The following is a 22,336-nucleotide window of genomic DNA, read 5'->3' on the forward strand; positions in this document are numbered from 1 at the left end:
CCCCAGGATATTTAGTACTCATGGGAATTAATATTCAGAGTTTTCAACCCAATTATTTTTAGAAAGAAAAAAGATGTATATGGTTTAGATGCCCTCATCCTTCCTACCCTCTCCCCCAACACAAATGGTTGGCCTAAACTATCACCTTGTACTACAGCAAAGCTCCCTCTGCTTTTATTTATTTATTTTAAAATATATTTTAACTAGAGGCCCAGTGCAAGGACTGATGCACTGGTGGGGTCCTTCAGCCTGGCCTGCGCCCTCTTGTAATCCGGGACCCCTTGGGGCGATGTTGGAGAGCCCGTTTTGGCCTGATCCCTGCAGGCCCGATCCAGACAGGAGGGGGCCCGATCCTGTGCATTGAGCGTCTGCCCCCTGGTGGCCAGTGAGCGTCATGTCAACCGGTCATTTAGGCATCTATCTATCTATCTAGGTGATTCTTAGTTTCTTATTTGCTTTCATTTTTTTTATCTATATATCTATATCTATATCTATATCTATATCTATATCTATATCTATATCTATATCTATTAATTTCAGAGAGGAAGAGAGAGGGAGAAATATCAATGATGAGAGAGAATCATGGATCAGCCTCCTCCTGCATGCCCCCTACAGGGCATCAAGCCCTCAACCCAGACATGTGCCCTGACCAGAAATCGAACCGTGACCTCCTGGTTCATGGGTTGATGTTCAACCACTGAGCCATGCCAGCCGGGCACTCCTCCTTTTAATAGCACTTCCTACTTTACTTCCTATACACAAACCCTAGTAAGGAATACTACAATCAATGTCAGTATACTTTCCCTAGGAATCTTTTTTATTAATTATGGACTTATTTGGGTTTTTCAAATTCTCCCTAAGACAGTGACAAAAAAAGGGAAGAAAAAGAAAAACTACTAAAATATCAGATTATTCCAAAACCATGAGATTGCCAAATTTCTTGAACTTAGGGTTTATGTCTCTTACTTGACTAGCATACAGTTTGGGTAACCACAGAAACTGTTACCATTGACACAGGACAAGCAGAAGCAGGAGATGGGAAGGCTAGGCTTACACAAGGAAATGAAAACCTCCCCAGAAGCCCTGATTTGACCTTCACTACTTCCTGGTAACCAGCCTACAGTACGAAATTCTGAGTTCAGTATTCCTGAGCTGCAGCTTGGGCTAAATATCCAAAATATTTTAACTCATTAGGCTGACTGGGACAGGAAACATTTAATCAGTGTTACAAAATCATATAATGTAGTGCCTGTATTCGTAGAGAATCATGGAATTCGCTCAGTGAAGTAATTACAGTAATCCAAGTCCTAACCTCCCCAAAATGAATTTTTCCACTTTTATTTTTGCAAGCTACTGATCTTTACTCCTAGCAGTAAGTTAGGCATCTAAATGGCATTGTCCTTTCAGGATTCCAGGTGCTACTCCGTAAACATTTAATGAGGTCATGCCCACAACTACATGTTTCCACAGAGCAATGCAGAGAATTCAATCAGCCTCAGGCTTCTCTGGGCAAGAAGTTGATTTGTAAATGATAATAAGCAGGTTGAAACGCAGCAAATTTCTCATGCTTTACCATAAACCAGTTAAAGCATGGTGGGTTTTGTTTGTTGTTTTACTTTTATGGGTGTCAGTCATCAATTACAAAAAATATGGTTTTGAAAAAAATTGTTATTGAATTGGAGTGACATTGATTAACAGAATAATATAGGTTACAAGTATACAGTTCTATAATACATCAGCTGTATGTTGTATTGCGTTTTCAGCACCCCAAGTCAAGTCTCTTTCCATCACCATTTATGTTTTTAGATACAGTGGGGCCTTGACTTACAAGTTTAATTCGTTCCCAGACCGAGCTCGTTAAGGAGCTCATTAACTCAAATTACTCTGTCAACTCAATGCAAAAAATCAGACAAGAGACAGCTGGTATCTCAAAAAACTTGTTAGTCGGGACACTCGTAAGTCAAGGCCCCACTGTATGTATTTGCATATCCGAAATAAAAACAGCTAGGACTATTAATACTGGCCCATGAATACAGGACACAAAATAAGCAAATCAAATATATATCTAGATGGAAGGCACTAGAAATAAATCAGGAACCTGACTTCATGATGCATTGTGTATGTTCTCATCATTTTTACTACTTAACTCTGAGAAGTGAACCAGTGCTTACAGTCACCGATGAGAGGTGGTAGAAATAGAGAGGAGACTGATAGTTCAACTTTCAGAATATTAACACTTCAAAGCAACAATAACACTGTTCTAAATCTGTTGTTCATTTTTTTAAAAAATTCATCAGAAACATGTTCCACTTACAAATTTACATGCGATTTGATTTTCATCGCTGCATATATGAGGCAATTTTTAATTGCCCATGCCAACCAAGGAAAACTCCCAGTCTTTGAACAGAAAATCTCTTGCAAGGAAACCAACTTTCCAATCTTTCTTCCATTCCTCCTCGCTATTTCACAGGAAGCAAATGCTTCTCAAAGCATTCTGTTTAAGCAGTGAGGCATGTTTCCAGATCTTAGCTATTGTCAATTGCGCTGCTATGAACATAGATAGAGGTGCATACTGGTTTATTCTTTCTGATTGGTGTTTTGGGTTTCTTAGGATATATTCCTAGCAATGGAATCACTGGATCAAATGGCAGTTCCATATTTAATTTTTTGAAGAAACTCCATACTGTCTTCCATAATGGCTGCACCAGTCTGCATTCCCACCAGCAGCACACTAGGGTTCCCTTTTCTCCACATCCTCACCAGCCCTTGTCATTTGTTGATTTGTTAATGGCAGCCATTCTGACAGATGTGAGGGGATACCTCATGTCATTTTAATTTGCATCTCTTGGATGAGGTTTTCATATGTCTCTTGGCCATCTATATGCATATCCCATGGACACAGACAATAGTGCGGTAAAGACCTGAGGCAGTGGGTGGGTGCAGGCTAGATGGGGTCAACAGGGGAAAAAAGGGGACATCTGTGATACTTTCAATAATAAACATAAATATAAAAAATTATAATAAATAAAAATAAAAGCGAGGCATGTGACAGGAGTTGTGGGGAGGGGGTACAGAGATTACCAAGGGAGAATAAAGTTTAAAAAAGTTCATTATACCCGTTTTAGAAATATACTACTTTCTCATTAGGAATGAGCCATCACAAGAGTTATGGGTATGACAGAGGACTGTGAAGCTTCAGTTATCTTTAATTAAAAAGAATTGGGGCTATTCAGGAAATGCAACCCGAGTGTGTTAGAAAATTTTGAGTAAGCTGCTAGCCTCATCCGTCAAAGGCTACATGCTGTGTGCCCAAATGGCAGGCTTGGCTTTCCGAGCTGCATGGCTTATCTAGCTACATGACTGACATTTTTAACCTTGAAGGAATTGTTCTCACATTTAGGACTCAAAGAAACTGACCAACCACTCAACAAATGTCTCACCATCAAAGAAAGGAATCCTCTGTCCAAAGGGAGAAAAAAAGTAGTTCAATAGATTGCAGTTATTTTTATGAAGGCCTGAAGGGACAGTAGGAAAGGTATCAAAATTCATTAGCAAACAAAAATACTGAACAGATATCGAGACATTACCTTTGCAATTACCTTAAGTTTCAGATTTTCTACAACTTTAAAAACCTATTCCTTGTCACTTACAATGTTCTTTTAGCTCCTCTCTCTGCATTTTATCAGTCCTTCCAGTCATAAATCATCACATAAGACATGTTTACTTTTAAACACAAGTACCTAATATTTAAGATTAAAAAAACACACACATGCAAATCAGAATACATGCTTCAAGCCATTCACTTGATCGTCAGGAAGTAATTTTTGCCAACATATAACAAAGATTTAACATTTACTTTTCTCTTGGTGTTAGCAGTTAATTGAGCAGAGGTCAAGGACGCTAACTGCCTCTTATGAAACATGATTGTACGACCGTGAAGCTATTTATTAGACTGTCGGCTGTGATTTTCTTCAACTTATTCACAAGTATAGGATGCTCAAGCAAGAGTGGCTGGCACTCTTCTTGCAGTAGCAATTTATGGAAAGTAAAATGAAGCCACATTCATTAAAACTACCCTCAGAATTCAAAGGAAGATGCAGGGGGAAGTAGTTTGAGAATCCTGACGTGGCCTCTACATAGTTTCCCCCACACTTTGGATGACACCCGTGCTTTCCTCAAGAGCAGGCCCTGAGAAAAGGGGTGATATTTTGGGCTCTATTATCTTCGAAGGTTTGATATTGCTCTTCAAAAATTTCCAAAGTTAACAACGGTGCTACATTTATTTTAAAATGTGTGCTGGGTTTTAGAGTCTAAATGGTAACTATGAAAAGAAGAGTAAGGGTTATTTTAATTGCACACAGAAAATGTACCAAGGTATTTGGAAGTCACCTTCTTTTAGCACATTTTTAGGATACAGAATTTTAGAAAACTACAGTATCTGCTAAAAGCATTTTTCTCTTCACCACCCACTAGAACTTCCCCGGACTGCGAGCAACTTTAATTGGCCACCACAATAAGAACACTCTCCTCCAACCTTCTTTACAAATACTGGACTTTGAATTTCCTCGGAGGCCACCATGCAGAGAGCAACAGTTAATGAAATTGCATGCCTATATTTCCCAATTCTACCAGTCTTTGCTTAAATGTTAAAATGTAATTATACATTTTAAGTGATCAAAATTTCCAATCTCGACAGTGGTGTTTTAGCTTGAAAATGAAACACCCCACCATAGGAGAAAAATCTGCATGTGTAAAGTAATAAGATTTCAGTCATTTTCAGGCCATTACATTAAAAAGCACTTTGTAGTCATTTATTCTGTACCATAATTGAGAGCTTATTTGCCAAAAATCTAATGGGCTTTTTATTCATTTTAAATCACCCTGGCAAGAGTTAGCCGACTTGCAAACAGTGGGTTCTAAATGCTTTCTTTCAAAAGTAAAAAATGAAACATATCTATCAACAATTGAATCTAAAAACACACAAAATAAACCAACAAGCAGAACAGAAGCAGACTCATAGATGCAGAGAACATCTTGATGGTTGCCAGATGGGATGGGGGTTGGGGCGAGGTGGTGAAAAAAAAAGGTGAAGGGATTAAGAAGTACAAACTGGTTGTTACAGAATAGTCATGAGGATGTAAAATTCAGCATAGGGATTGTAGACAATAATATTCTAATACCTATGTGTGGTCTCAGATGAGTACCAGATTTATCAGGATGAGCATTTGTAAGTGATATAATGTCTAATCACTGGGGTGTACACCTGAAACGAATAGAACACTGAATGTCGACTGTAACTGAAAAATAAAAATGATTTTAAAAACTGCCTGTAAACAGATTGTAAAGGTAACAAATACTAAGATTTACATGGGACACCTTCCTATATTAGAGATTAAAAGACTAATTTTGTCAGATTAGTTAAATTTTAAGACACATGATGATCAGATTGTCTGATAAGAATTTCCAGAAGAAATATTGGAGGGAGGTTGGATTTAAGTCATTCCAAGAAAGCATAACTAAAACCTATACCTAATAAGCTAAATATTTTAGAGAATGTCTAAATTAGGTACATGGGTTGACATTGACAAAGAACCCCAGTATAACATACTGCATTGTAAATTTTTCTAGGCAAATATTTTCCATCACAAATACCTACATTTCATAGCAACATTAAACAATCAAGCAAATAAAAATATCTGAATTTACTTAACCCCACCAGACTGTTCTTGAGTCATTTTTCAAGTGTTTATACAACTGACTAATAAACTATAAATCTAAATAGATATTGAATCTATATATCATGCTCCTCCCTTCCAATTTTCTATATCTGAGTATCTCTGTTGGGTATATTTTATAGCCGGCAGGAGGACATCCCCCAAGGGGTCCTTAGCGCTGTCGGGGAGGCAGGAGAGGCTCCCGCCACCTCCGCTGCACTCACCAGCAGTGAGCCCTGCTTCTGGCTGAGCGGCACTCCTCCTATGAGAGCACACTGACCACCAGGGGGCAGTTCCTGCGTTAAGCATCTGCCCCATGGTGGTCAGTGCGTGTCATAACAACCAGTCATTCCACTCTCCAGTCGATTTGCATATTAGCCTTTCATTATATAGGATTCTGGCAATATGAAATTTGCGTGAATCACCGATCCATTTGTTTTGTGCTAGGGCCACAAGGGACTATTTTTCCATAACAGATTTTAATAAACTGTAAATGAAATATTTACTTCAATGGACTAAAATTATTTCAAGCGCAACAGTAAATACTGACAAGTAATGAACCTTTAGAGCACTTCAAACATCGTGGCTTACAACTTTATTTTTTATAAAAGTATAACTGTACTGTAGCGTTCAATTTTTTCTATTTAGCTTTTCTAAAAAAGTTTATAAGGAAATTCTCACAGAAGCATAAAGATAGTGCACTGATGTTATGATATCACTTCTTAACAAGTGTTCATTCCTAAAATTCTGTAAAACTGTTTAAAAGGGTCTCCTGCTACACTGAGAACCGCGTCCACTGTTTCACTTCAATAGCTGGACTCAGTGCGTCAGACTTAACAAGGGCTCCCGCTGGAGAAGGCTTAGGCCTCCACACAGTTACAAAAGCGATTTGCAAACCTGCCTCACATGACAGAGACTATCTCATCACAGGTTTTTTTGTTTTTGTTTTTGTTTTATGTTTTTATTAAAAAGGAAAATCAAGATATTAAAGATAATTACAGATAGTTTAAAAAACAGAAATGCTGATATATCCACCTTCTCATAGAGTGACAAAGTTTTGGTAACTTCTCAGTTAATATCTATTTAAGACGTACTTATTCTTTAATTAATACCAATTCTTTTAATAAAGTATACACATACCAGTAAATATATATTTTCATAGTAAGTACCTCAATATTTAAGCACTAACCCATGTCATAAAATATTTTATAAAAACAAGAACTAAAAATTATGTGTAAGCCAAATAATCATTAAACATGTACATTTACTATTGAAGAGAGCAGCGTACCCCTTGAGGCCCAAATGTATTCTTAAACCCAGGGACTCAATAAAAGATTAAAGGTGAAAAAAAAAAAAGCTTAGGTCATCTATTCCATTCTAATCTTGAACAGAACTGCTCCCAATGGTTTAATCTGAATTCATCCAGTTTAAATATCCTTGGTAATAACAAATTCCAATTGCTTGGGTTGGAAGCCTATTAGCGGACTAGTTGGTATTGATATAATACTGCAGCTAATTGTACCTCTCGGTTTGGGAAACCAGGGTGCTCTGCAGCAAGTCCATCAACCTAATTAGGTAATGCAAAGCTAATTTTTCCTCAAGTTGCAGTGCACCAGCTCTTATACTCAGTGAACTCAATCAGGTCTCCCTGTTGGCATGTTTAAATGCTTCTCAGGAGCAATGCTTAAAAACGCAACGGAGGCTGGGAAGCCCAGAAGAGAATTTATAATGGGGCAGAAATGAGGACATTTCTCATTTTGAAATATTCAGGATTCTTAGCAACTGGAAGTTTTTCCCTCTCCAAGAAAGATGTAAGCCCTGGGTAATTGCAGCTCCACTTGTCTCAGCATTGCTTTCGGGATCACTAGGCTGAACTGGAATGCCGCGGCAGACCTCATTTTTTAGCTAGCATTACTGAAATGCTGAGCGTACTGTTTTGCTATTCTGTTTTTTCTTTCCCAACTTCAAATATTAAAGTGTTGTTCTAAACACAGCTTTACAAGTTACTAGATTTCAGACTAAAGAGTACAAAAATGCCTAATGTGTATTACAAGCATATTTTTAATATAATGTCTACATTACATATAGCATCTCTCTATATAAAAGCCTAAGCGACTGTTCCACCGTTCGACCGGTAGCTATGACGTGCACTGACCCCTAGGGGGCAGATGCTCAATGCACAGGCATGGAAACATGGAACAGAATGATGAATCTCAGCGGGAAGGGGGGAGGGGAGAGGGCGGGAAGAGATTAACCAAAGATCTTATATGCATACCAGAGGCCCAGTGCACGGATTCGTGCACCAGTGGGGTCCTTTGGCCTGGCCTGTGGGGATCAGGCTGAATCTGTGCACCAGGCCTCTTAACATATCCCGAGGGGTCACAACCACATGAGTATGATTCAATTAAAAATATATTTGAGTGGGGCAAAAGTAGGTTTATACTTTTGAGTACTCAAAACAATTTATTTTTGTATTATTTATTTATTATTATTGTATTATTTTCCATACAAGCAACTGTAAACCCAATTTTGCCCCACCCTTGTATACACATATGTCAATACAGACACAGACAGACACAGAATGATGGTTGGGGGGAGATGAAGGCAGAAAAGATACAACCCCAAATGGATTATGTTCCCCTTTGGTAGTTACAGTTCTCTAAAAAAAAAAAAACCCATCCTTCACCCCTTGAACTTCTGTCATGTGATCCAGTTTTCCTGGGTCATCTTATTTACTGATGACAGGAGGCTACTGTAGTCCCTCTCAAGTACTACTGGTTAGTTTGGCAACAGGTGAACTTGCTTCCACACCCACTTGCTACATCCTTAATTCTAATCAGATCTTGCTCAAATATTGTAGCATCTGAAATTGTTGATTGGCCCACCCTTAAGGGGATTACCTTTTGCTCCTGTTTTCGAGAGGGTAATATTCTCTAAAGCATTTTACCTCTGCTTGGACCTTCTTAGCACCAGAATAAGGCACTTTCCATGTTTCTTTTTTCCTACCCATGTTTCTCTCCTCCATCCACATGAGCTCCCTTAATCTATCAATCTACTCCCTGAGCTGCAGACATCATGTTCCTGCCAATGAGCTGGGCCCTCTGCTTCCAATACCGACTTCTATTCTGAATTCCATCTACCTGGTAAACACCTTCACTTGACTGACCCAAGTCTGTAAAATACCATATGCCCAAACCAAACCAATGTTTTGTTTTGCGGCCTCCAAACCCACACATTCTCTACACCTGTGCTTCTCAAAGCGTGATCCCTGGACCACTAGCATCAGCATCACCTGGGAGCTAGTCAGACATGCAAATTCTCTGCCCCACCGCAAACCAACTGAATCGGAACATCTGGGCACGAGGCTGAGTAATCTGTGTTTTAACACATTCTTAAGGTGATTCTGATGCCTGCTGAAGTTGAGAACCACTGCTCCAGACAGTTCTGGTCCTTCTAAAGGCAGCTTTCTTTCCTATGCCAACCAGTAGGACTCCTCCTCCCAAGAGCTACCCTGGGGAATTCTACTTTCACACTATCTCTCTCTTCATATTCATGTTCTCGGCCCCTCTCCCAGGTTAGGTCTCATCTTCTCTTACAGAGACATTCCTCTCCACATTGAAATCTAGCCTGCACCTGATTCTAGATTATTCCTTATACCCTGGCTCTGACTGTTCAATCGTTCAGGGTTCAGGTTCTATTGATCTTCCTATGGTCCTCTCGCCCATCCCTCCACTCCCCATTCCCATCTTCCAGCCAAGCAGTCCCCAGGATTTGCTTCAGTCTTTCATGCTTTTGCACACAGTTCCTTCGTCCCTGCCCTAAGATGAGCTCTCTGACGGCAGACGAGATGCTGCTTGCTCTGTGATCCCACAGGACCCAGTGGACTTAGTTAATACAGTTTCTGTCACACCCATTGCAATTGCTATTTGTGTGTCTGGCCCACAAACCTGTGGCCAAAACAAGTTATTGCTCATTTTGTTTATCTAAGACCAGCTCACAGAGTGCAATGATCGTACAATTTGTCATCCAACCCAGAGCCCTGCCTACATCTGCAAGCTCATCAAGTACTGTATTCCCTCCAAACTCGCCATGCTCCAGTTACATTGGCCTCCTCCCTCCCTCCCACTATTTTTTATTGATTTCTAGAGAGAGAGGAAGGGAGAAGGAGAGAGAGAAACACTGATGGGAGAGAGAAACATCAACCAACAGAAAAACATCTACCGGCTGCCTCCTACAAACCCGTTACTGGGGATCGAGACCAAAACGTGGGCATGTACCCTGACCAGGAATCAGACCACCACCTTTCCATGCATAGGACAAACCCAACTCACTGAGCCACACCAGCCAGGGCACAGACTAAAAGGGTAAAAAAATTGTCTACTGTGTATTTTAATCATTTTTCATATAATGTCTACATTACATATAGTATATATATTATCAAAACTACATGATGAGGATTCATTCTATTTCTCATACAGGCCCCCTTTTCAAACTCCGAGGCTTCACACTTCATGCTCCCTCTGTCTGAAATGCTCTTTCTCAGAACTGCATTACAGGCTCATACTCTTTAGGCCTCATTTCAGCCATCATCTTCTCTGACCTTCCCTGAGTGGTTCCTGCTGCCCCTTTCTCTTTCATATTGTCCTGTATTGTCTTCACGGTGATTGTTGCTATTTGAAATAACTTCTCTATTGTCTGTCTCCCTTTTTGTAGTCCACAGGGTCTCCTCTATGCTATTAAAAACCATAGGGTAGGGCCAGAGAGCAACGCTCTGACGTTAGAACACCTGAGATTGAATCCTGGCTCTACCACTTCCTAAGTAAATGACCTTGGGCAAGGTGTTTACCTCTCTGTAACTCAGTGGCCTTATCTATAAAGTGGGGGTTATATCAAATTTGCATTAGAGGGCCATTGTTTCAATGAAACAACATAATACATGTAGAATGGTGAGCTGGCACAAAGTAAGGATTCAATGTATGTTCTCTATTACCGTTGCTATTATTTACTATGGCATCTTCAATGCCTAGGACAGTAGTCAGCAAACTGCAGCTAGCGAGCCACATGCAGCTCTTTGGCCCCTTGAGTGTGGCTCTTCCCAAGCCTTAGGAGTACCCTAATTAAGTTAATAACAATGTACCTACCTATATAGTTTCAGTTTAAAAAATTTGGCTCTCAAAAGAAATTTCAATTGTTGTACTGTTGATATTTGGCTCTGTTGACTAATGAGTTTGCTGACCACTGGCCTAGGACAATTGATGATACTTAGTAGGCAATCAATATTTGAAATATTTGTTGAGTGAATTAGTGACTCAAGAGTTGATGAAAAAAATGAATGCCACCAATCCCTCAACTCATCTTCAAAACTTCCGAAGAGCTTTTATACCTGCTGGATAAAACCCCAACCCAGTTCCCTAGCCTACGACTTAATTCCCTGCAAAACATGGTCCAAACTTGCTTTTCCAAACCTAAATCTACCACTTTTCACTGGTAAACCAGACCTCTTTCTAGTCTCACCATATTTCTTTAGTCTAGAACACTGATTTTCAACCCTTTTCATCTCATGGCACACAAACTAATTACTAAAATTCTGTTCACATCAAACAATGCATTTTTTGCCGATCTGACAAAAAATAGATATAATTTTGATTCATTTGCACTGGACAGCTATTGTTTTATTGGCTGTTGTCATTTTATTTGACAATCTAAGGGAAAAGAGGTCAGTGCCCCTGACTAAATAGTTATGTACTGCGTGTTTTAAAAATTCTTGTAGCACACTGATTAACAATTGCTGGTCTAGAATGTTGTTCTCTTCATCGATACCTGTCAAAAGCCCACTGATACTCTAGGTCTAGCCAAATGCCATGCTCTTCACTCTTGCCTCTGAGCATCCACCTCCTACAGCTGTGTAAAATCTCCTTTTTATGACTGTTCCATATTCACACCATTTATCTCACTTATGAGAGGAGATCGGAGTTTGTGTTCTTGCCATCTCCAGCATCCAGCCCCAGTGCCTTGCAAGGAAGAAAGCCCTCAATACGTTATTTTGAATGTATGGATGGCTGGAGGTTGGCAAGTACTGAAAAAATACATCAAAAGAAGATTGCTGTCAGTACAGACATAACACTTACTGTGTGATTCTTAGGTCAAGCCCTAAGTAACATCTTTGTGATGTCAAAACTTTCCATCTCGCCCTAACTGGTTTGGCTCAGTGGATAGAGCATTGGCCTACGGACTCAAGGGTCTGGGGTTCAGTTCCGGTCAAGGGCATGTGCCTTGGTTGCGGGCACATCCCCGGTGGGGAGTGTGCAGGAGGCAGCTGATCGATGTTTCTCTCTCATCGATGTTTCTGGCTCTCTGTCCCTCTCCCTTCCTCTCTGTAAAAAATCAATAAAATATATTAAAAAAAAACAAAAAACTTTCCATCTCCTCCACTGTACAGTATACTATCTCCACCACCTACAGCAATGGATGGGCACATGCTAAACAATAACTATCTGAAATATTCCTTGAGTGAATGAGTGCCATGTCTATAACCTATCTTCCGATTCTTACGAAGTTTGTCCACACTGCTAATATATATTCCACCTTCTCATCGTTCTCCCTCTTCCACCATCCATAATCTTACTATAAAATCATTTCTTTCATAGCCTCAAGCTATAGCCATTTTATTCTCGAAACTTTAAATTCTATACATGTGAGGCAAAAGTAGGTTTTCAATTGCATGTGAAACAGAGTTTATTCTTGTATTATTTATTAACTATTGTATTATTTTCCAAGAAAAACTATAAACCTACTTTGGCCACACCCTGTATTAAACTTCTTTTTCCCTTTTGTCAGATTATAAATTCGTTCTTCCGGAATGAAAATCAGAATTCAAAATATGAACAAAGACAATGATCTAGGTTAAAGTTGAAGATAAGTCATTTTCTTACATTCAATAGCTATTCAAAACTTGATGTTCAACTCTTTCGGTAACTCTGAAGTTAGAATTTACAAATACTGTTTATAAATGGCCTAACCTCAGAATTCTGATTTTCATTCCCATGATACATTTTTTCTCTCTCGGACTCCAATTTACTATTAAATGATCTAATGCAGTTTATGCTGAACCCAAATTGTCACCCACACCTAATCTCTCATTCCATGCAGCTAGCCTAATACACAAAATAGTTATCCAAATTTGACTGTTCAGTAGTTTCCATTCTTTCTTTACTAGTAATTGTGCTCTCCCTGAATGGCTTTTCCAAATCACCAACTGGTTTGGCTATTAATGAAACATATCCTTGTGAAAGCTCTCATATTGTCTCCTTATACTGCTTGGATTGAGGAAGAGGGAAAGGAACCCAGGCCACGTGAGTATTGCCTCTTTCTCTTCCACTAGGATGTGATCCCTTGAGAGCAGGGACTTTTACTTCAGGGGTTCTTGGTATTTTCCAATGGGGTCTTACTGGGGGGAAAGAAGGTGAGGTAGTAACAAGTCTGATGGCTGACTTTTCACCACTAGGTGGGAAACAGTTCCACAGAGTGGACAGAAAAAACAATTCTCAGGACTGTTTAGATATTCAGGTGTCCTGACCTATGGGGGTGTCATGAGTGAATGGTTGTGAATGGCTTAGCACCTTGGGAGATACTCCATGAGCAGAAAACATGAATCCCACCTCCAAATGGTTCAGTGAGTGGTTTACAGGCACCTTTAGGAAACATGAAAGCTTCTGATTCTTAACTCAGAAGAATATATGTGAATACAAAAGTCTGCATTAATTTCAAGAGGTCTACAAACCTTGAATTTATTAGATTTGGCAACAGGGAAGTTTTTTTTATTATTATTGCAGTGTTGGGGGAGGACAGCGAAATAGAACAAAAACCAATCTCAGGCATTTTGCCTGGGGAACTGAGGCAGAAGTGTCCACTTAGGACTTCAGACACCATACTCTTTTGCTTAAGTGATAGCTCCACCCCTAATAGTATACATGGCACTTCCCTTTGAAATAAAATCTCATGGCCAAGGGCAGAGTTTTCAGGCTGCAACCGATCATCATTGAGCGAAAGTGGTTTTCATAAGGTGGAATGTAACAAGGTAATCAATTCACTCATCCTTGTTTAAGTGATACTCCTTTCAGCCAGTCTTAGCTTGCCTATCACATACAACTCCTCTGCCTGAGAATGGTTCTGGATTTGTCCTATTTACGCTCTGAACTCAAGTGGCAGTCATGGTTTGTCTAAAGTAGCAATTGCCCAGAGAATCATCAGCTCCCACTGCACCAGTACCGAATGTGCTGTATTAGAACCACTAGCGATCTTTCAACATTTCCATTACAAACCTTTATTTTCAGAGGCTTATGACTCAACGTGAAACACTCACTCAGGGATAAATCTGGGATACACGGTCTGGGAGGTAATATAATTTCTTTAATGAAAGGAACTTTTTGTACTTTGCAAGTGCTAAACAGATGGTCTTAATCAATGCTGACCTTATAATATCTGGAGGACAAAGCCAAAAAAAATAAGCTTTCCCATAACCATAAAATAGGACATAAGAATGTATGAAATTTGTCTTCAGAACTTTCAGTAATGCAACAACTAATCTATCATCCTAAGCCTCCTGACGCCTTCACCCCCACATCCAATCCCCTAGGCCTGATGCCTTTGTATCTTTAATAGCCCTTGAATCAATTTACTTTTCTCCACTTCCACTGTCACCCTGCCAATCCAAGCAATATCCTGCCCCACCTGAACTGTTATAACGTCCAGCCGGATGCCTACTATCTGCTCTTGCTCCAAACCAATTCATCCTTTCTGCAGGCGGCCAGGGCAATCTTTTCAAAACACAAAGCTGACTGTTGTCTGCTACTTAAAAACCCTTTAATGGCTTCCCCAGTGCTCTAAAGACCTAATCCTTAGCCTGGTGTACAAGACCCCCACTTACCTTTGCACCCTCACCCACCACTCCTCTCGCTCTCCATGTTCTAACTATACGGATCTTCTTCCAGCGCCTCAGTTCACCATGCTGCCTCCTACCTCAGGGCCTTGTCCCTCTCTGGAGTGCCCCCTCCCACTCCAACAACTACTTTTTCAAATCTTCAGATTTCAACTCAAAAACCCTATCTTCAGGTAACCCTTTTATGACCAAGCTCCTCCATTTCTTACCCCCTGCACACCTCCCATGGGTTTTCTTCACAGCATATACCACAATTTGTATTGGTTGATTTATGGAACCTTGATTACTAGTAGTGTCTTTCTTCTTCTTCTTTTGACTAAACTGCAAGATTTAAGGTTAGGGGCAAGAAGTGTTTCCTCAACAACTAACACTGACATAGAGTAGGCACTCAAAAATGAAGTATTTGTTGACTATAAAATCGTACACAACAGAGTACAATTTGAACAGAGTACAATTCACACCATTCACCTTAAACGGCAAGAGGCCCCGAGATTGAAGGAAGATAAATGTGTTGCTCTTGTCTTGACCACGGATAATGCATCCTGGGATAGTGCCTAGGGTGATCTAAGGCAAGGAAGTAGGCCACGGTAAAAAAAAAAAAAAAAAAAAAAAAAAAAAGGACCAGGTTGCAACAGACGTTAACTTTAGTACCTGGAACACTGAAAGTACAAAACAAGTGGCGCAGGGCAGAAGCATGAGTATAAGTTTGCTGGAAGAGAGGCAGCACCTGTATTTGATAAACTGGATTTCTGTAGCCTATCTCAGGCCATTTATAGACACCCAGAAAAGTCCGTGTGTGGGTCAGCATTAAAGGAGAGGCAGGTGTCTCACAGGGGGTGGAGGAATCTACAATTATAATCAAAGTAAAAGAACCAGAGGGTAAGGGAAACTGGGGGGTCAGAATCTGAGTACTGGTCAGGATCTTCCATAAAGGAGATATCTCTTTAATGCTTTATCTCAGAAACTCTTAGTTTAGTTTTTTTTATTTTTTTTAATTGATTTTGAGAGAGAGGAAGGGAGAGAAAGAGAGAGAAACATTGATGTGATAGAGAAGCATCGATCGGTTGCCTCCTGAAGGCGCCCCAACTGGGGATCAAAACCACAGCCTTGGTGTGCGCCCTGACCAAGAATCAAACCTACCACCTCTTGGTGTACTGGACGATGCTCCAACCAACTGAGCCATATTGGCCAGGGCGTAGTCTGGTTTTCATTAATGGGAGACGATAGTTCTTTTATTTATGCTCTTATGACTTATAATCTGTATTCTATACCTTACTGCTTGCCTGCAAAGTTAATAAAAGGGTTTGGCTCCTCTGATCCATAAGCATTCTTTTCGATGTTAATTATGTTTGAAAAGTCTTAAAGCTAGCTTCTGTCTTTGGCAAACGAAATTACATTGGACCCGCTGACAAATTAATGATGAATGAGGACACCTTCTGAGAAATGTGTCCTTACACGATGTCGTCATTGTGCGAATGTCATAGAGTGCGCTCACATGTAGATGGTACAGCCTACTACATATGTAGGTCATATGGTATAACCTGCTGCTCCTGGGCTACAGGCCTGTATAGCATGTTACTGTACAAAACATGAGATTAAATCATGCCCAAGAGAAAATGATGCAATCAAGAGACATGGTAAATGGGACATGTATGAGGGGCTGTGTGTGTGTGTGTGTGTGTGTGTGTGTATAATTGACTTTAGAGAGGAAGGAAGAGGGAGAGATATAAACATCAATGATGAGAGAGAATCATTGATGGGCTGCCCCCTACTGGGGATCGAGCCAGCAACCTAGGCATGTGCCCTTGACCAGAATCAAACCCAGGACCCTTCAGTCCACAGGCCAACTCTCTACCCACTAAGCCAAACCAGCTAGGGCTAAGGCTGTTTTAGAGCAAAGTTTTATTTTTTTATAACTAGAAAGAGCACACTCTAAAATACTGATAAAAAGCACAGTAATACATAAACTGACAACACAGTCATTATCATTATCAGTATTATGTACCGCCCGTAATTGTATGTGCTACACTTTTGTACGATTGGCAGCACAGGTTTGTTTACGCCAGCATCACAATCACAGGACTAGCATGCTGCACTGTGACATCACCATGGCTACCATGTCACTAGGTGAAAGGAATTTTTCAGCTCCATTATAATTTTATGGGACCACTGTCATGTATGCAGTCCCTAGTTGACTGAAATGTCATTATGCAGCACATGGCTGTAATTTTGACCAAAATCAATATATCACCACCTCCAAGAGCTATTAAATGGGCATGGTGGCTCGGTACTTACATATCAGCACCAATAAAATGTGTTCGGGGGTGGGTAAGGTGCCCATGCTCCACCACTGGTCTAGACTTGCTATCTGAACTGGGGGACATTTTGAACGTGGCTAGTTTTGTCAGTTCTCCTCAATGTCTCTCCCAGAAAACGGCGTTTTCACATTTCTAGCTCTTTGTAAAATGCCATTTGACTTAAAACAAATACTCTCAAACAATTGTAATATTCAATTTTTTTTTTTTTTTTTTTTTGGTCCATGAGTCATTTTGAAAGTAAAATCATAAAAAGGCTGGCACCAGTCCATGAGAGCTGACAGGCTTAAAACCACAAAAGCAAAATTTGTTGTTTTTTTTCCCCATTAACTTAAAGTAGATGACTTGGATGGGAACCCACCAGCGATATTTTAAAGAGATTCCGCTACCATAAAAATTTCAGATACTAAAACGTTAAGAGTCAACCCAGTCATCATATAGGCAGGAACTTAATAAGGAAATCTCCTCCTAAGATTCTTACTCAAGGGAAAAAGCCTTCTCGCTCAACTCCCTGATGCCCAACTTTCCCGAAGAAAAGTGAGTAGAGGAGATCATACAGATGCAACCGCAGAACATATTTGCAAGAGGCACTTCACAACTGAGCACAACTCTTCCAGCGGCCCCTGGCCACTTGGTGGCCCTCACCTGCCCACGCCCTCCCCTACCTCCCGGGGCAGCTGGCCCAGGGCACTGCCCAGGGTCCGGGATGAGGAAGGAGGGAGTGGTTCCCTGGGGGGGGGGGGGGGCGAGGATGTCAGGCCGGAGGGCGAGGCCGGCCAGCCGCCAGCCTGCGGTGACCTAGTCACAGTCACCTCCAAGGCGAAGCTGCATTCCCCGCGGCCCCTCCCCAGCTCGGCTCGGCGACTACAGTCCCGAGGCGCCCGGCTGCACCCCGTAAGGCGAGGGAGTGTCCAGGCTACAAACACTCGCTCCGGGCGGCAGACACAGGCGCCGCAGCGGGGAGCTCAGCGCCCCTCCGCGTCGGGCTGAGCGAGCGCGGCGCCGGCACAAGTTACTTTCCCGGCCGAGCAGTCCGGTCGCGGCCCGGGAAGAGGAACCGGCTGCACGTCCCCGGGACAGCTAGGTCGCTCCGGGAGAAGGGCTCCCCCCAGGAGGGGGCCACGGGGGGACCAAGGGGGCCACCGCTCTGCCTCCCTCCCCCCATCGGGCCAACCGCCCCTCCCGTCGCCAAGGAAGTGGGAGGCAGGGCCGGTCCAGGACGAGGCCGCGCGCCCATCGCACCCCCGGTTCCCGGCCACCAGCCACCGGAGAGGAGGGGGCGGCGACGCTGCCCGTAAGAGCCGGAGGCGGAGCGCCATCTGCCTCCCACCCCCCGGCGGCGGGCAGGCTGGGGGAGCCCGGCTGCAGCACCCCCGGGCGGGCGGGCGGGCGTGGGCGGAGGGAGGGCTGGACCGAGGGGCCTGGGCTGGACCGGTGGCGATGGCAGCGGCGGCATCTCGCCTCCTCCAGGCCTGCCCGCGCCACAGGCCGCAGCCTGGACCAACCCCGCGTCCCCCGGCACCACCGCCGCGGTCCCACCCCGAGGAGTCGGGGGCTGGGCGGCCGCGCCCCCCGCCCCCAGAGACCCGATTTGCTCCCGCTCCGCCCAGAGGTCCCGGCGAGGAGCGCGGCCGCTGGAGCCGCCGCCGCAGCGCGGGGTGCTCGGGGCGGGGAAGCGCGGGAGGAAGGGGCGGCGAGGGGGCGGGCCGGCAGCGGGGACCTGGGCAGCGGGGACCGAGTGCGTGGGGCTCGGCGACAGCGATCGCCCGCACCACCTGCGGAGCTGCGGCGCCCACGCCGCGCCCGACCCCGCCGCTCCCGCTCCCGCTCCCGCTCCCGCCACTCGCGCGCAAACAAAACAAGTTGCAGGTCGCCGCCACCGGAGGGGGCGGGCGGGTCACTCACCCTCATCCTGCTCAGCGGGCTCGGGTCGTCCAGCCGCGGGGACAGGGAGGACCAGAGGACCACCAGCCCCAGGAAGCTTCCCACCAGCAGCAAACTGCGTAAGATGAACCCGATCTTCAGCCTCATCTTCCTCCGGCGGCTGGAGACACACAGCCGGGCGCAGCCGCCGCCACTGCTCTCCCCTCCCTCCTTCCCCCTCCTCCGGCTCTCCTCCTCCCTCCCCCACCCCTGCCGCCTCGGCTGCCGCCCTCTCCGCCGCCTGCCCTTCCCAGCTCCAGATCCGGAACTCCCCTCGGCGGTCCCTGCCCCGGCCCTGCCTCCACCCCCGCCCCGCGGCCCCGCGCTCCGCGGCCGCGGTACTCCCCCTCCGCCGGCGGCCTCCGCAGAGCTCCAACCGACCCGTGCGCCTCGCTCTCCCCGCTGCCCCTCTGCCTACCTGCCCCCTCCCGGGGCCGCAGTCCCCTTCTCCTCTCCCCAGCTGGCCCCAGAATCTCCTTCGCTACCCCCCGTTGTAACTAACTTATACTTTCCCGGGGTCTTGCGTGGTCCTTAGCTCTAGCCTTTGCCCCACAGCTCAGCTCTTAAAGCTTCCAGGTTCCCAAACTTTTATGGAAATGATGGGCCCCGGCTCCCCGAACGCCCGTGCCCCGCAGGATCCCGCAGCCGCCGCCCCCTCCCAGGTCCGAGAGCCGCTCGGCGGCCCCTCCCCTCGCTCACGCCCGCGGCCCGAGCCCCCTGCCGCTGGGTTTGCAGGAAGCGAACCAGGAAGTCGGGGCTACCGCCGCTGCCGCAGCAGCTCCACGTGGCTGATTTATAGCTCGGAGGATTTCTTTCCCCCCTCTCCTTATTGATCTTGCTTTTTCACACGGCTCCTTAAGGAGGTGGATTTGTAACCGAAAGGCCCAGGTGGGATGTGTAAATATCACTGGGGTGGAGGGGCTCACTCGGCAAGTCGGTATTTCTTGAGCTTTCCTTTGAGCCCATGACAAGAAAGGCAGCCCTGTGGCAATCAGCAATATCAGCCTTGTTCGTGGGCTGGTAAGTTTCTGTTCGGAGGGCCAGATTTTTGCCACTTGATGGAGGTTCCTTGACTTTTGTTTTTCTGACGCCTTTTCGGCCGGAGACATGAATTATACAGGAAAGGACGCTGAGAAATGTTTGGCCAAATGACGCACCCTGAAAGAAATAGTTTTTGTGCCCATATGTCCCAGTAAAGATGTCAATCACTTTACTGTGTGGCCAAGTGTATGTAATTATCTAATTAGTGTAACATACCCGAAACTGCCTAATTTAAGGTGAACAGAATGTTTAATACCCTAAGTTTTAGGATGGTGAAAGTTGGTCCTTTTTCCTAATATCTCATATATCTCATATTTGCTAGCACTTTAAAACAAGTAAGCCCTGGTTGTTTTAACTTTTTGAATGAAGTAGGGAATTGGAATCATCAAGATGAATAAATTAATAGTACCAAACTCACTTCCCCTGTTTCATTGTTTGGGTTAAGTATATTGGGGAATTCTATAAATGCCAACATTTACAAATTTACACAAAATGCTTGAGATGATATCCACATGCACAACATGGGCAAATGGAGAACGGATGACAGTATAATTGGGTATAATCTTGATTGGCTGAATAACTGTGCATAGTATTTCACAAAAGCCCAACATACACCACCTGGAGGAGGGGTATCAGGTGTCTTTCACAAATCATTGTCAGACTCAACAATGTTATCAACCACTTGTTAAAAACCAGTTGCTTTTAGTATTAGATGATGGAGACTTTAATGAAGATCTCTCTTTTTTTGGTGCAAAACAATAGAATATTTGACTAATAACATGTTGAACTTACTGGGTAATGTAAAAAGCTAATGCCCCACTCCTGGGTGAAGACTCAGATCCATGTTGGAACCCAGGGCTCACCTATTAATAAGTACCCTGGTGATTCGGATCCAGCTAATCTGGGCACCAGCTTTGGAGAAACACTGAAAGGAAGGGGCGCTTAGGGAAATATTACTTAGCTAACCTTACAAGGCAGGAATGAGGAGGTCTCCTTTGCAAAGTAGACAGTTCCTTAAACAGAGACGGCTTGAAACAAATGACCTTCAAGAGAGCTTATTCTGATCATGTGAGGGAATAATTCCATCTGAAATCAGCAACCAAAGTCCACCGGAAGTCATTAAACCTTTCATTTGTGCTCTCATTTTCACAGAGGAGACAGGTTTCTACCTCTAGAAAATTGGAAGCTTTAGTTTTACTATTATGAGCATGGTGGGCAGGTATGAAAAGTGAAAGTGGTACTTACCACTAATATGATTGGGATGGTTCTTGGGCAGAAAAAAAAGTACTATTTGGGAAAAATTCTGCCACCCCTTTAATTTTACACAGAGAATTTAATTTATGTGTGCCAGGACACAAAGTTAGACATTGAGGAATGGGCATATAGTTGTAAAAACCATCTTTCTCTGAGCCTTAACAATGTTGAAAAGAAACTAAAAGGATAACAAAATATATGCCCATTGTAACTTTTCCTGGGAGGCACCCTCTGTAGAGTTGACACAACTTTGTTTAGAAAATGAGCTACATTCAAAAATTAGGTCAGGGTCAGTCACTTAACCTCTCTGAACCTAGGACTCTTATCTGTCAAATAGTGATTACAGTACTCACCTCACAGTATTGTCACAAGGAATAATGGAGGTCAAGTACATATGCAGATATACAGATAATGTGATAAGCAAGTCTCAGTTGTGTATGGCATAATCCTTTTTTCTTTATGAATGCTACCGTTATCCTACGACAGGGCTTGTTATGCTGGAATACTTCTTGTTTCTCTAACCCAGGGTTCACAGAGGGTAGACTAGAACTGAATTTAAGAGACATAGGAGACGGCCAAGAGACCACTGTCTTCTGCCAATGGGGTCATAAGTAGCGGATGGTGACATGGTACCTTCCAGCTGTGGGCTCAGAAGCAAGACAGTGGGAGAGAAGAAACTTTTTGGGTGCCTAGCTAGCGTGTGCAAGATGCTTTACATTTGTTATTTTCACTTCATTTTGACACGACCCGAGTGAGGTTGGTATTACTGTTTTCAAGCTAGGATTCAAAGCAGGCCATTCTAACTTCAGAATTCTTACCACTGTGTGCATACTCCTTGCCAAACCGTATTAGCTTTTTGGACCTGGAATATAAATAGGTGTTCTCAGACAGGGTGCAGAAGGTCAGGGCCTAAACATTTTTTGTTGTTCTTTTCCCCCTACACCTGCTCTGGTAAAGGGAACCCCCACCAAAAGGAATTGTGCCCATGCTTGGGTTGTGACTTAAAGATATAGTGCGCTCCCTGGGGCTCTTACCACTTCTTCCTGCCAAGCTAAACTTCTGAGTTTCTAAATGTATCTTGAATCTCCTTGCCTTCAGGCCTTTGTACAGGGAGTTCTTTTTGCCCGAAATGATACCTTAACAAAATGCTT

At 43.4% G+C, this 22,336-nt stretch overlaps 1 protein-coding gene across 3 annotated transcripts in view; it reads right to left on the minus strand.

The window, feature by feature from the left end:
- The window catches only part of GALNT7 (polypeptide N-acetylgalactosaminyltransferase 7), a 134,011-nt gene extending 114,927 nt beyond the window's left edge, over window positions 1-19,084 (minus strand). The window contains exon 1 of one of the 3 annotated variants that reach the window (XM_059697635.1): window positions 18,873-19,084. In XM_059697635.1, coding sequence (XP_059553618.1) covers window positions 18,873-18,998 — 126 coding nt within the window. In that variant the 5' untranslated portion in view covers window positions 18,999-19,084. The remainder of the gene's footprint in view (window positions 1-18,872) is intronic. The other 2 variants (XM_059697637.1, XM_059697636.1) reach the window with 2 other exon arrangements.
- Window positions 19,085-22,336: the final 3,252 nt, after the last annotated feature.

This window comes from Myotis daubentonii, chromosome 5 (genome assembly GCF_963259705.1).
Source record: "Myotis daubentonii chromosome 5, mMyoDau2.1, whole genome shotgun sequence".
NCBI lineage: Eukaryota > Metazoa > Chordata > Mammalia > Chiroptera > Vespertilionidae > Myotis > Myotis daubentonii.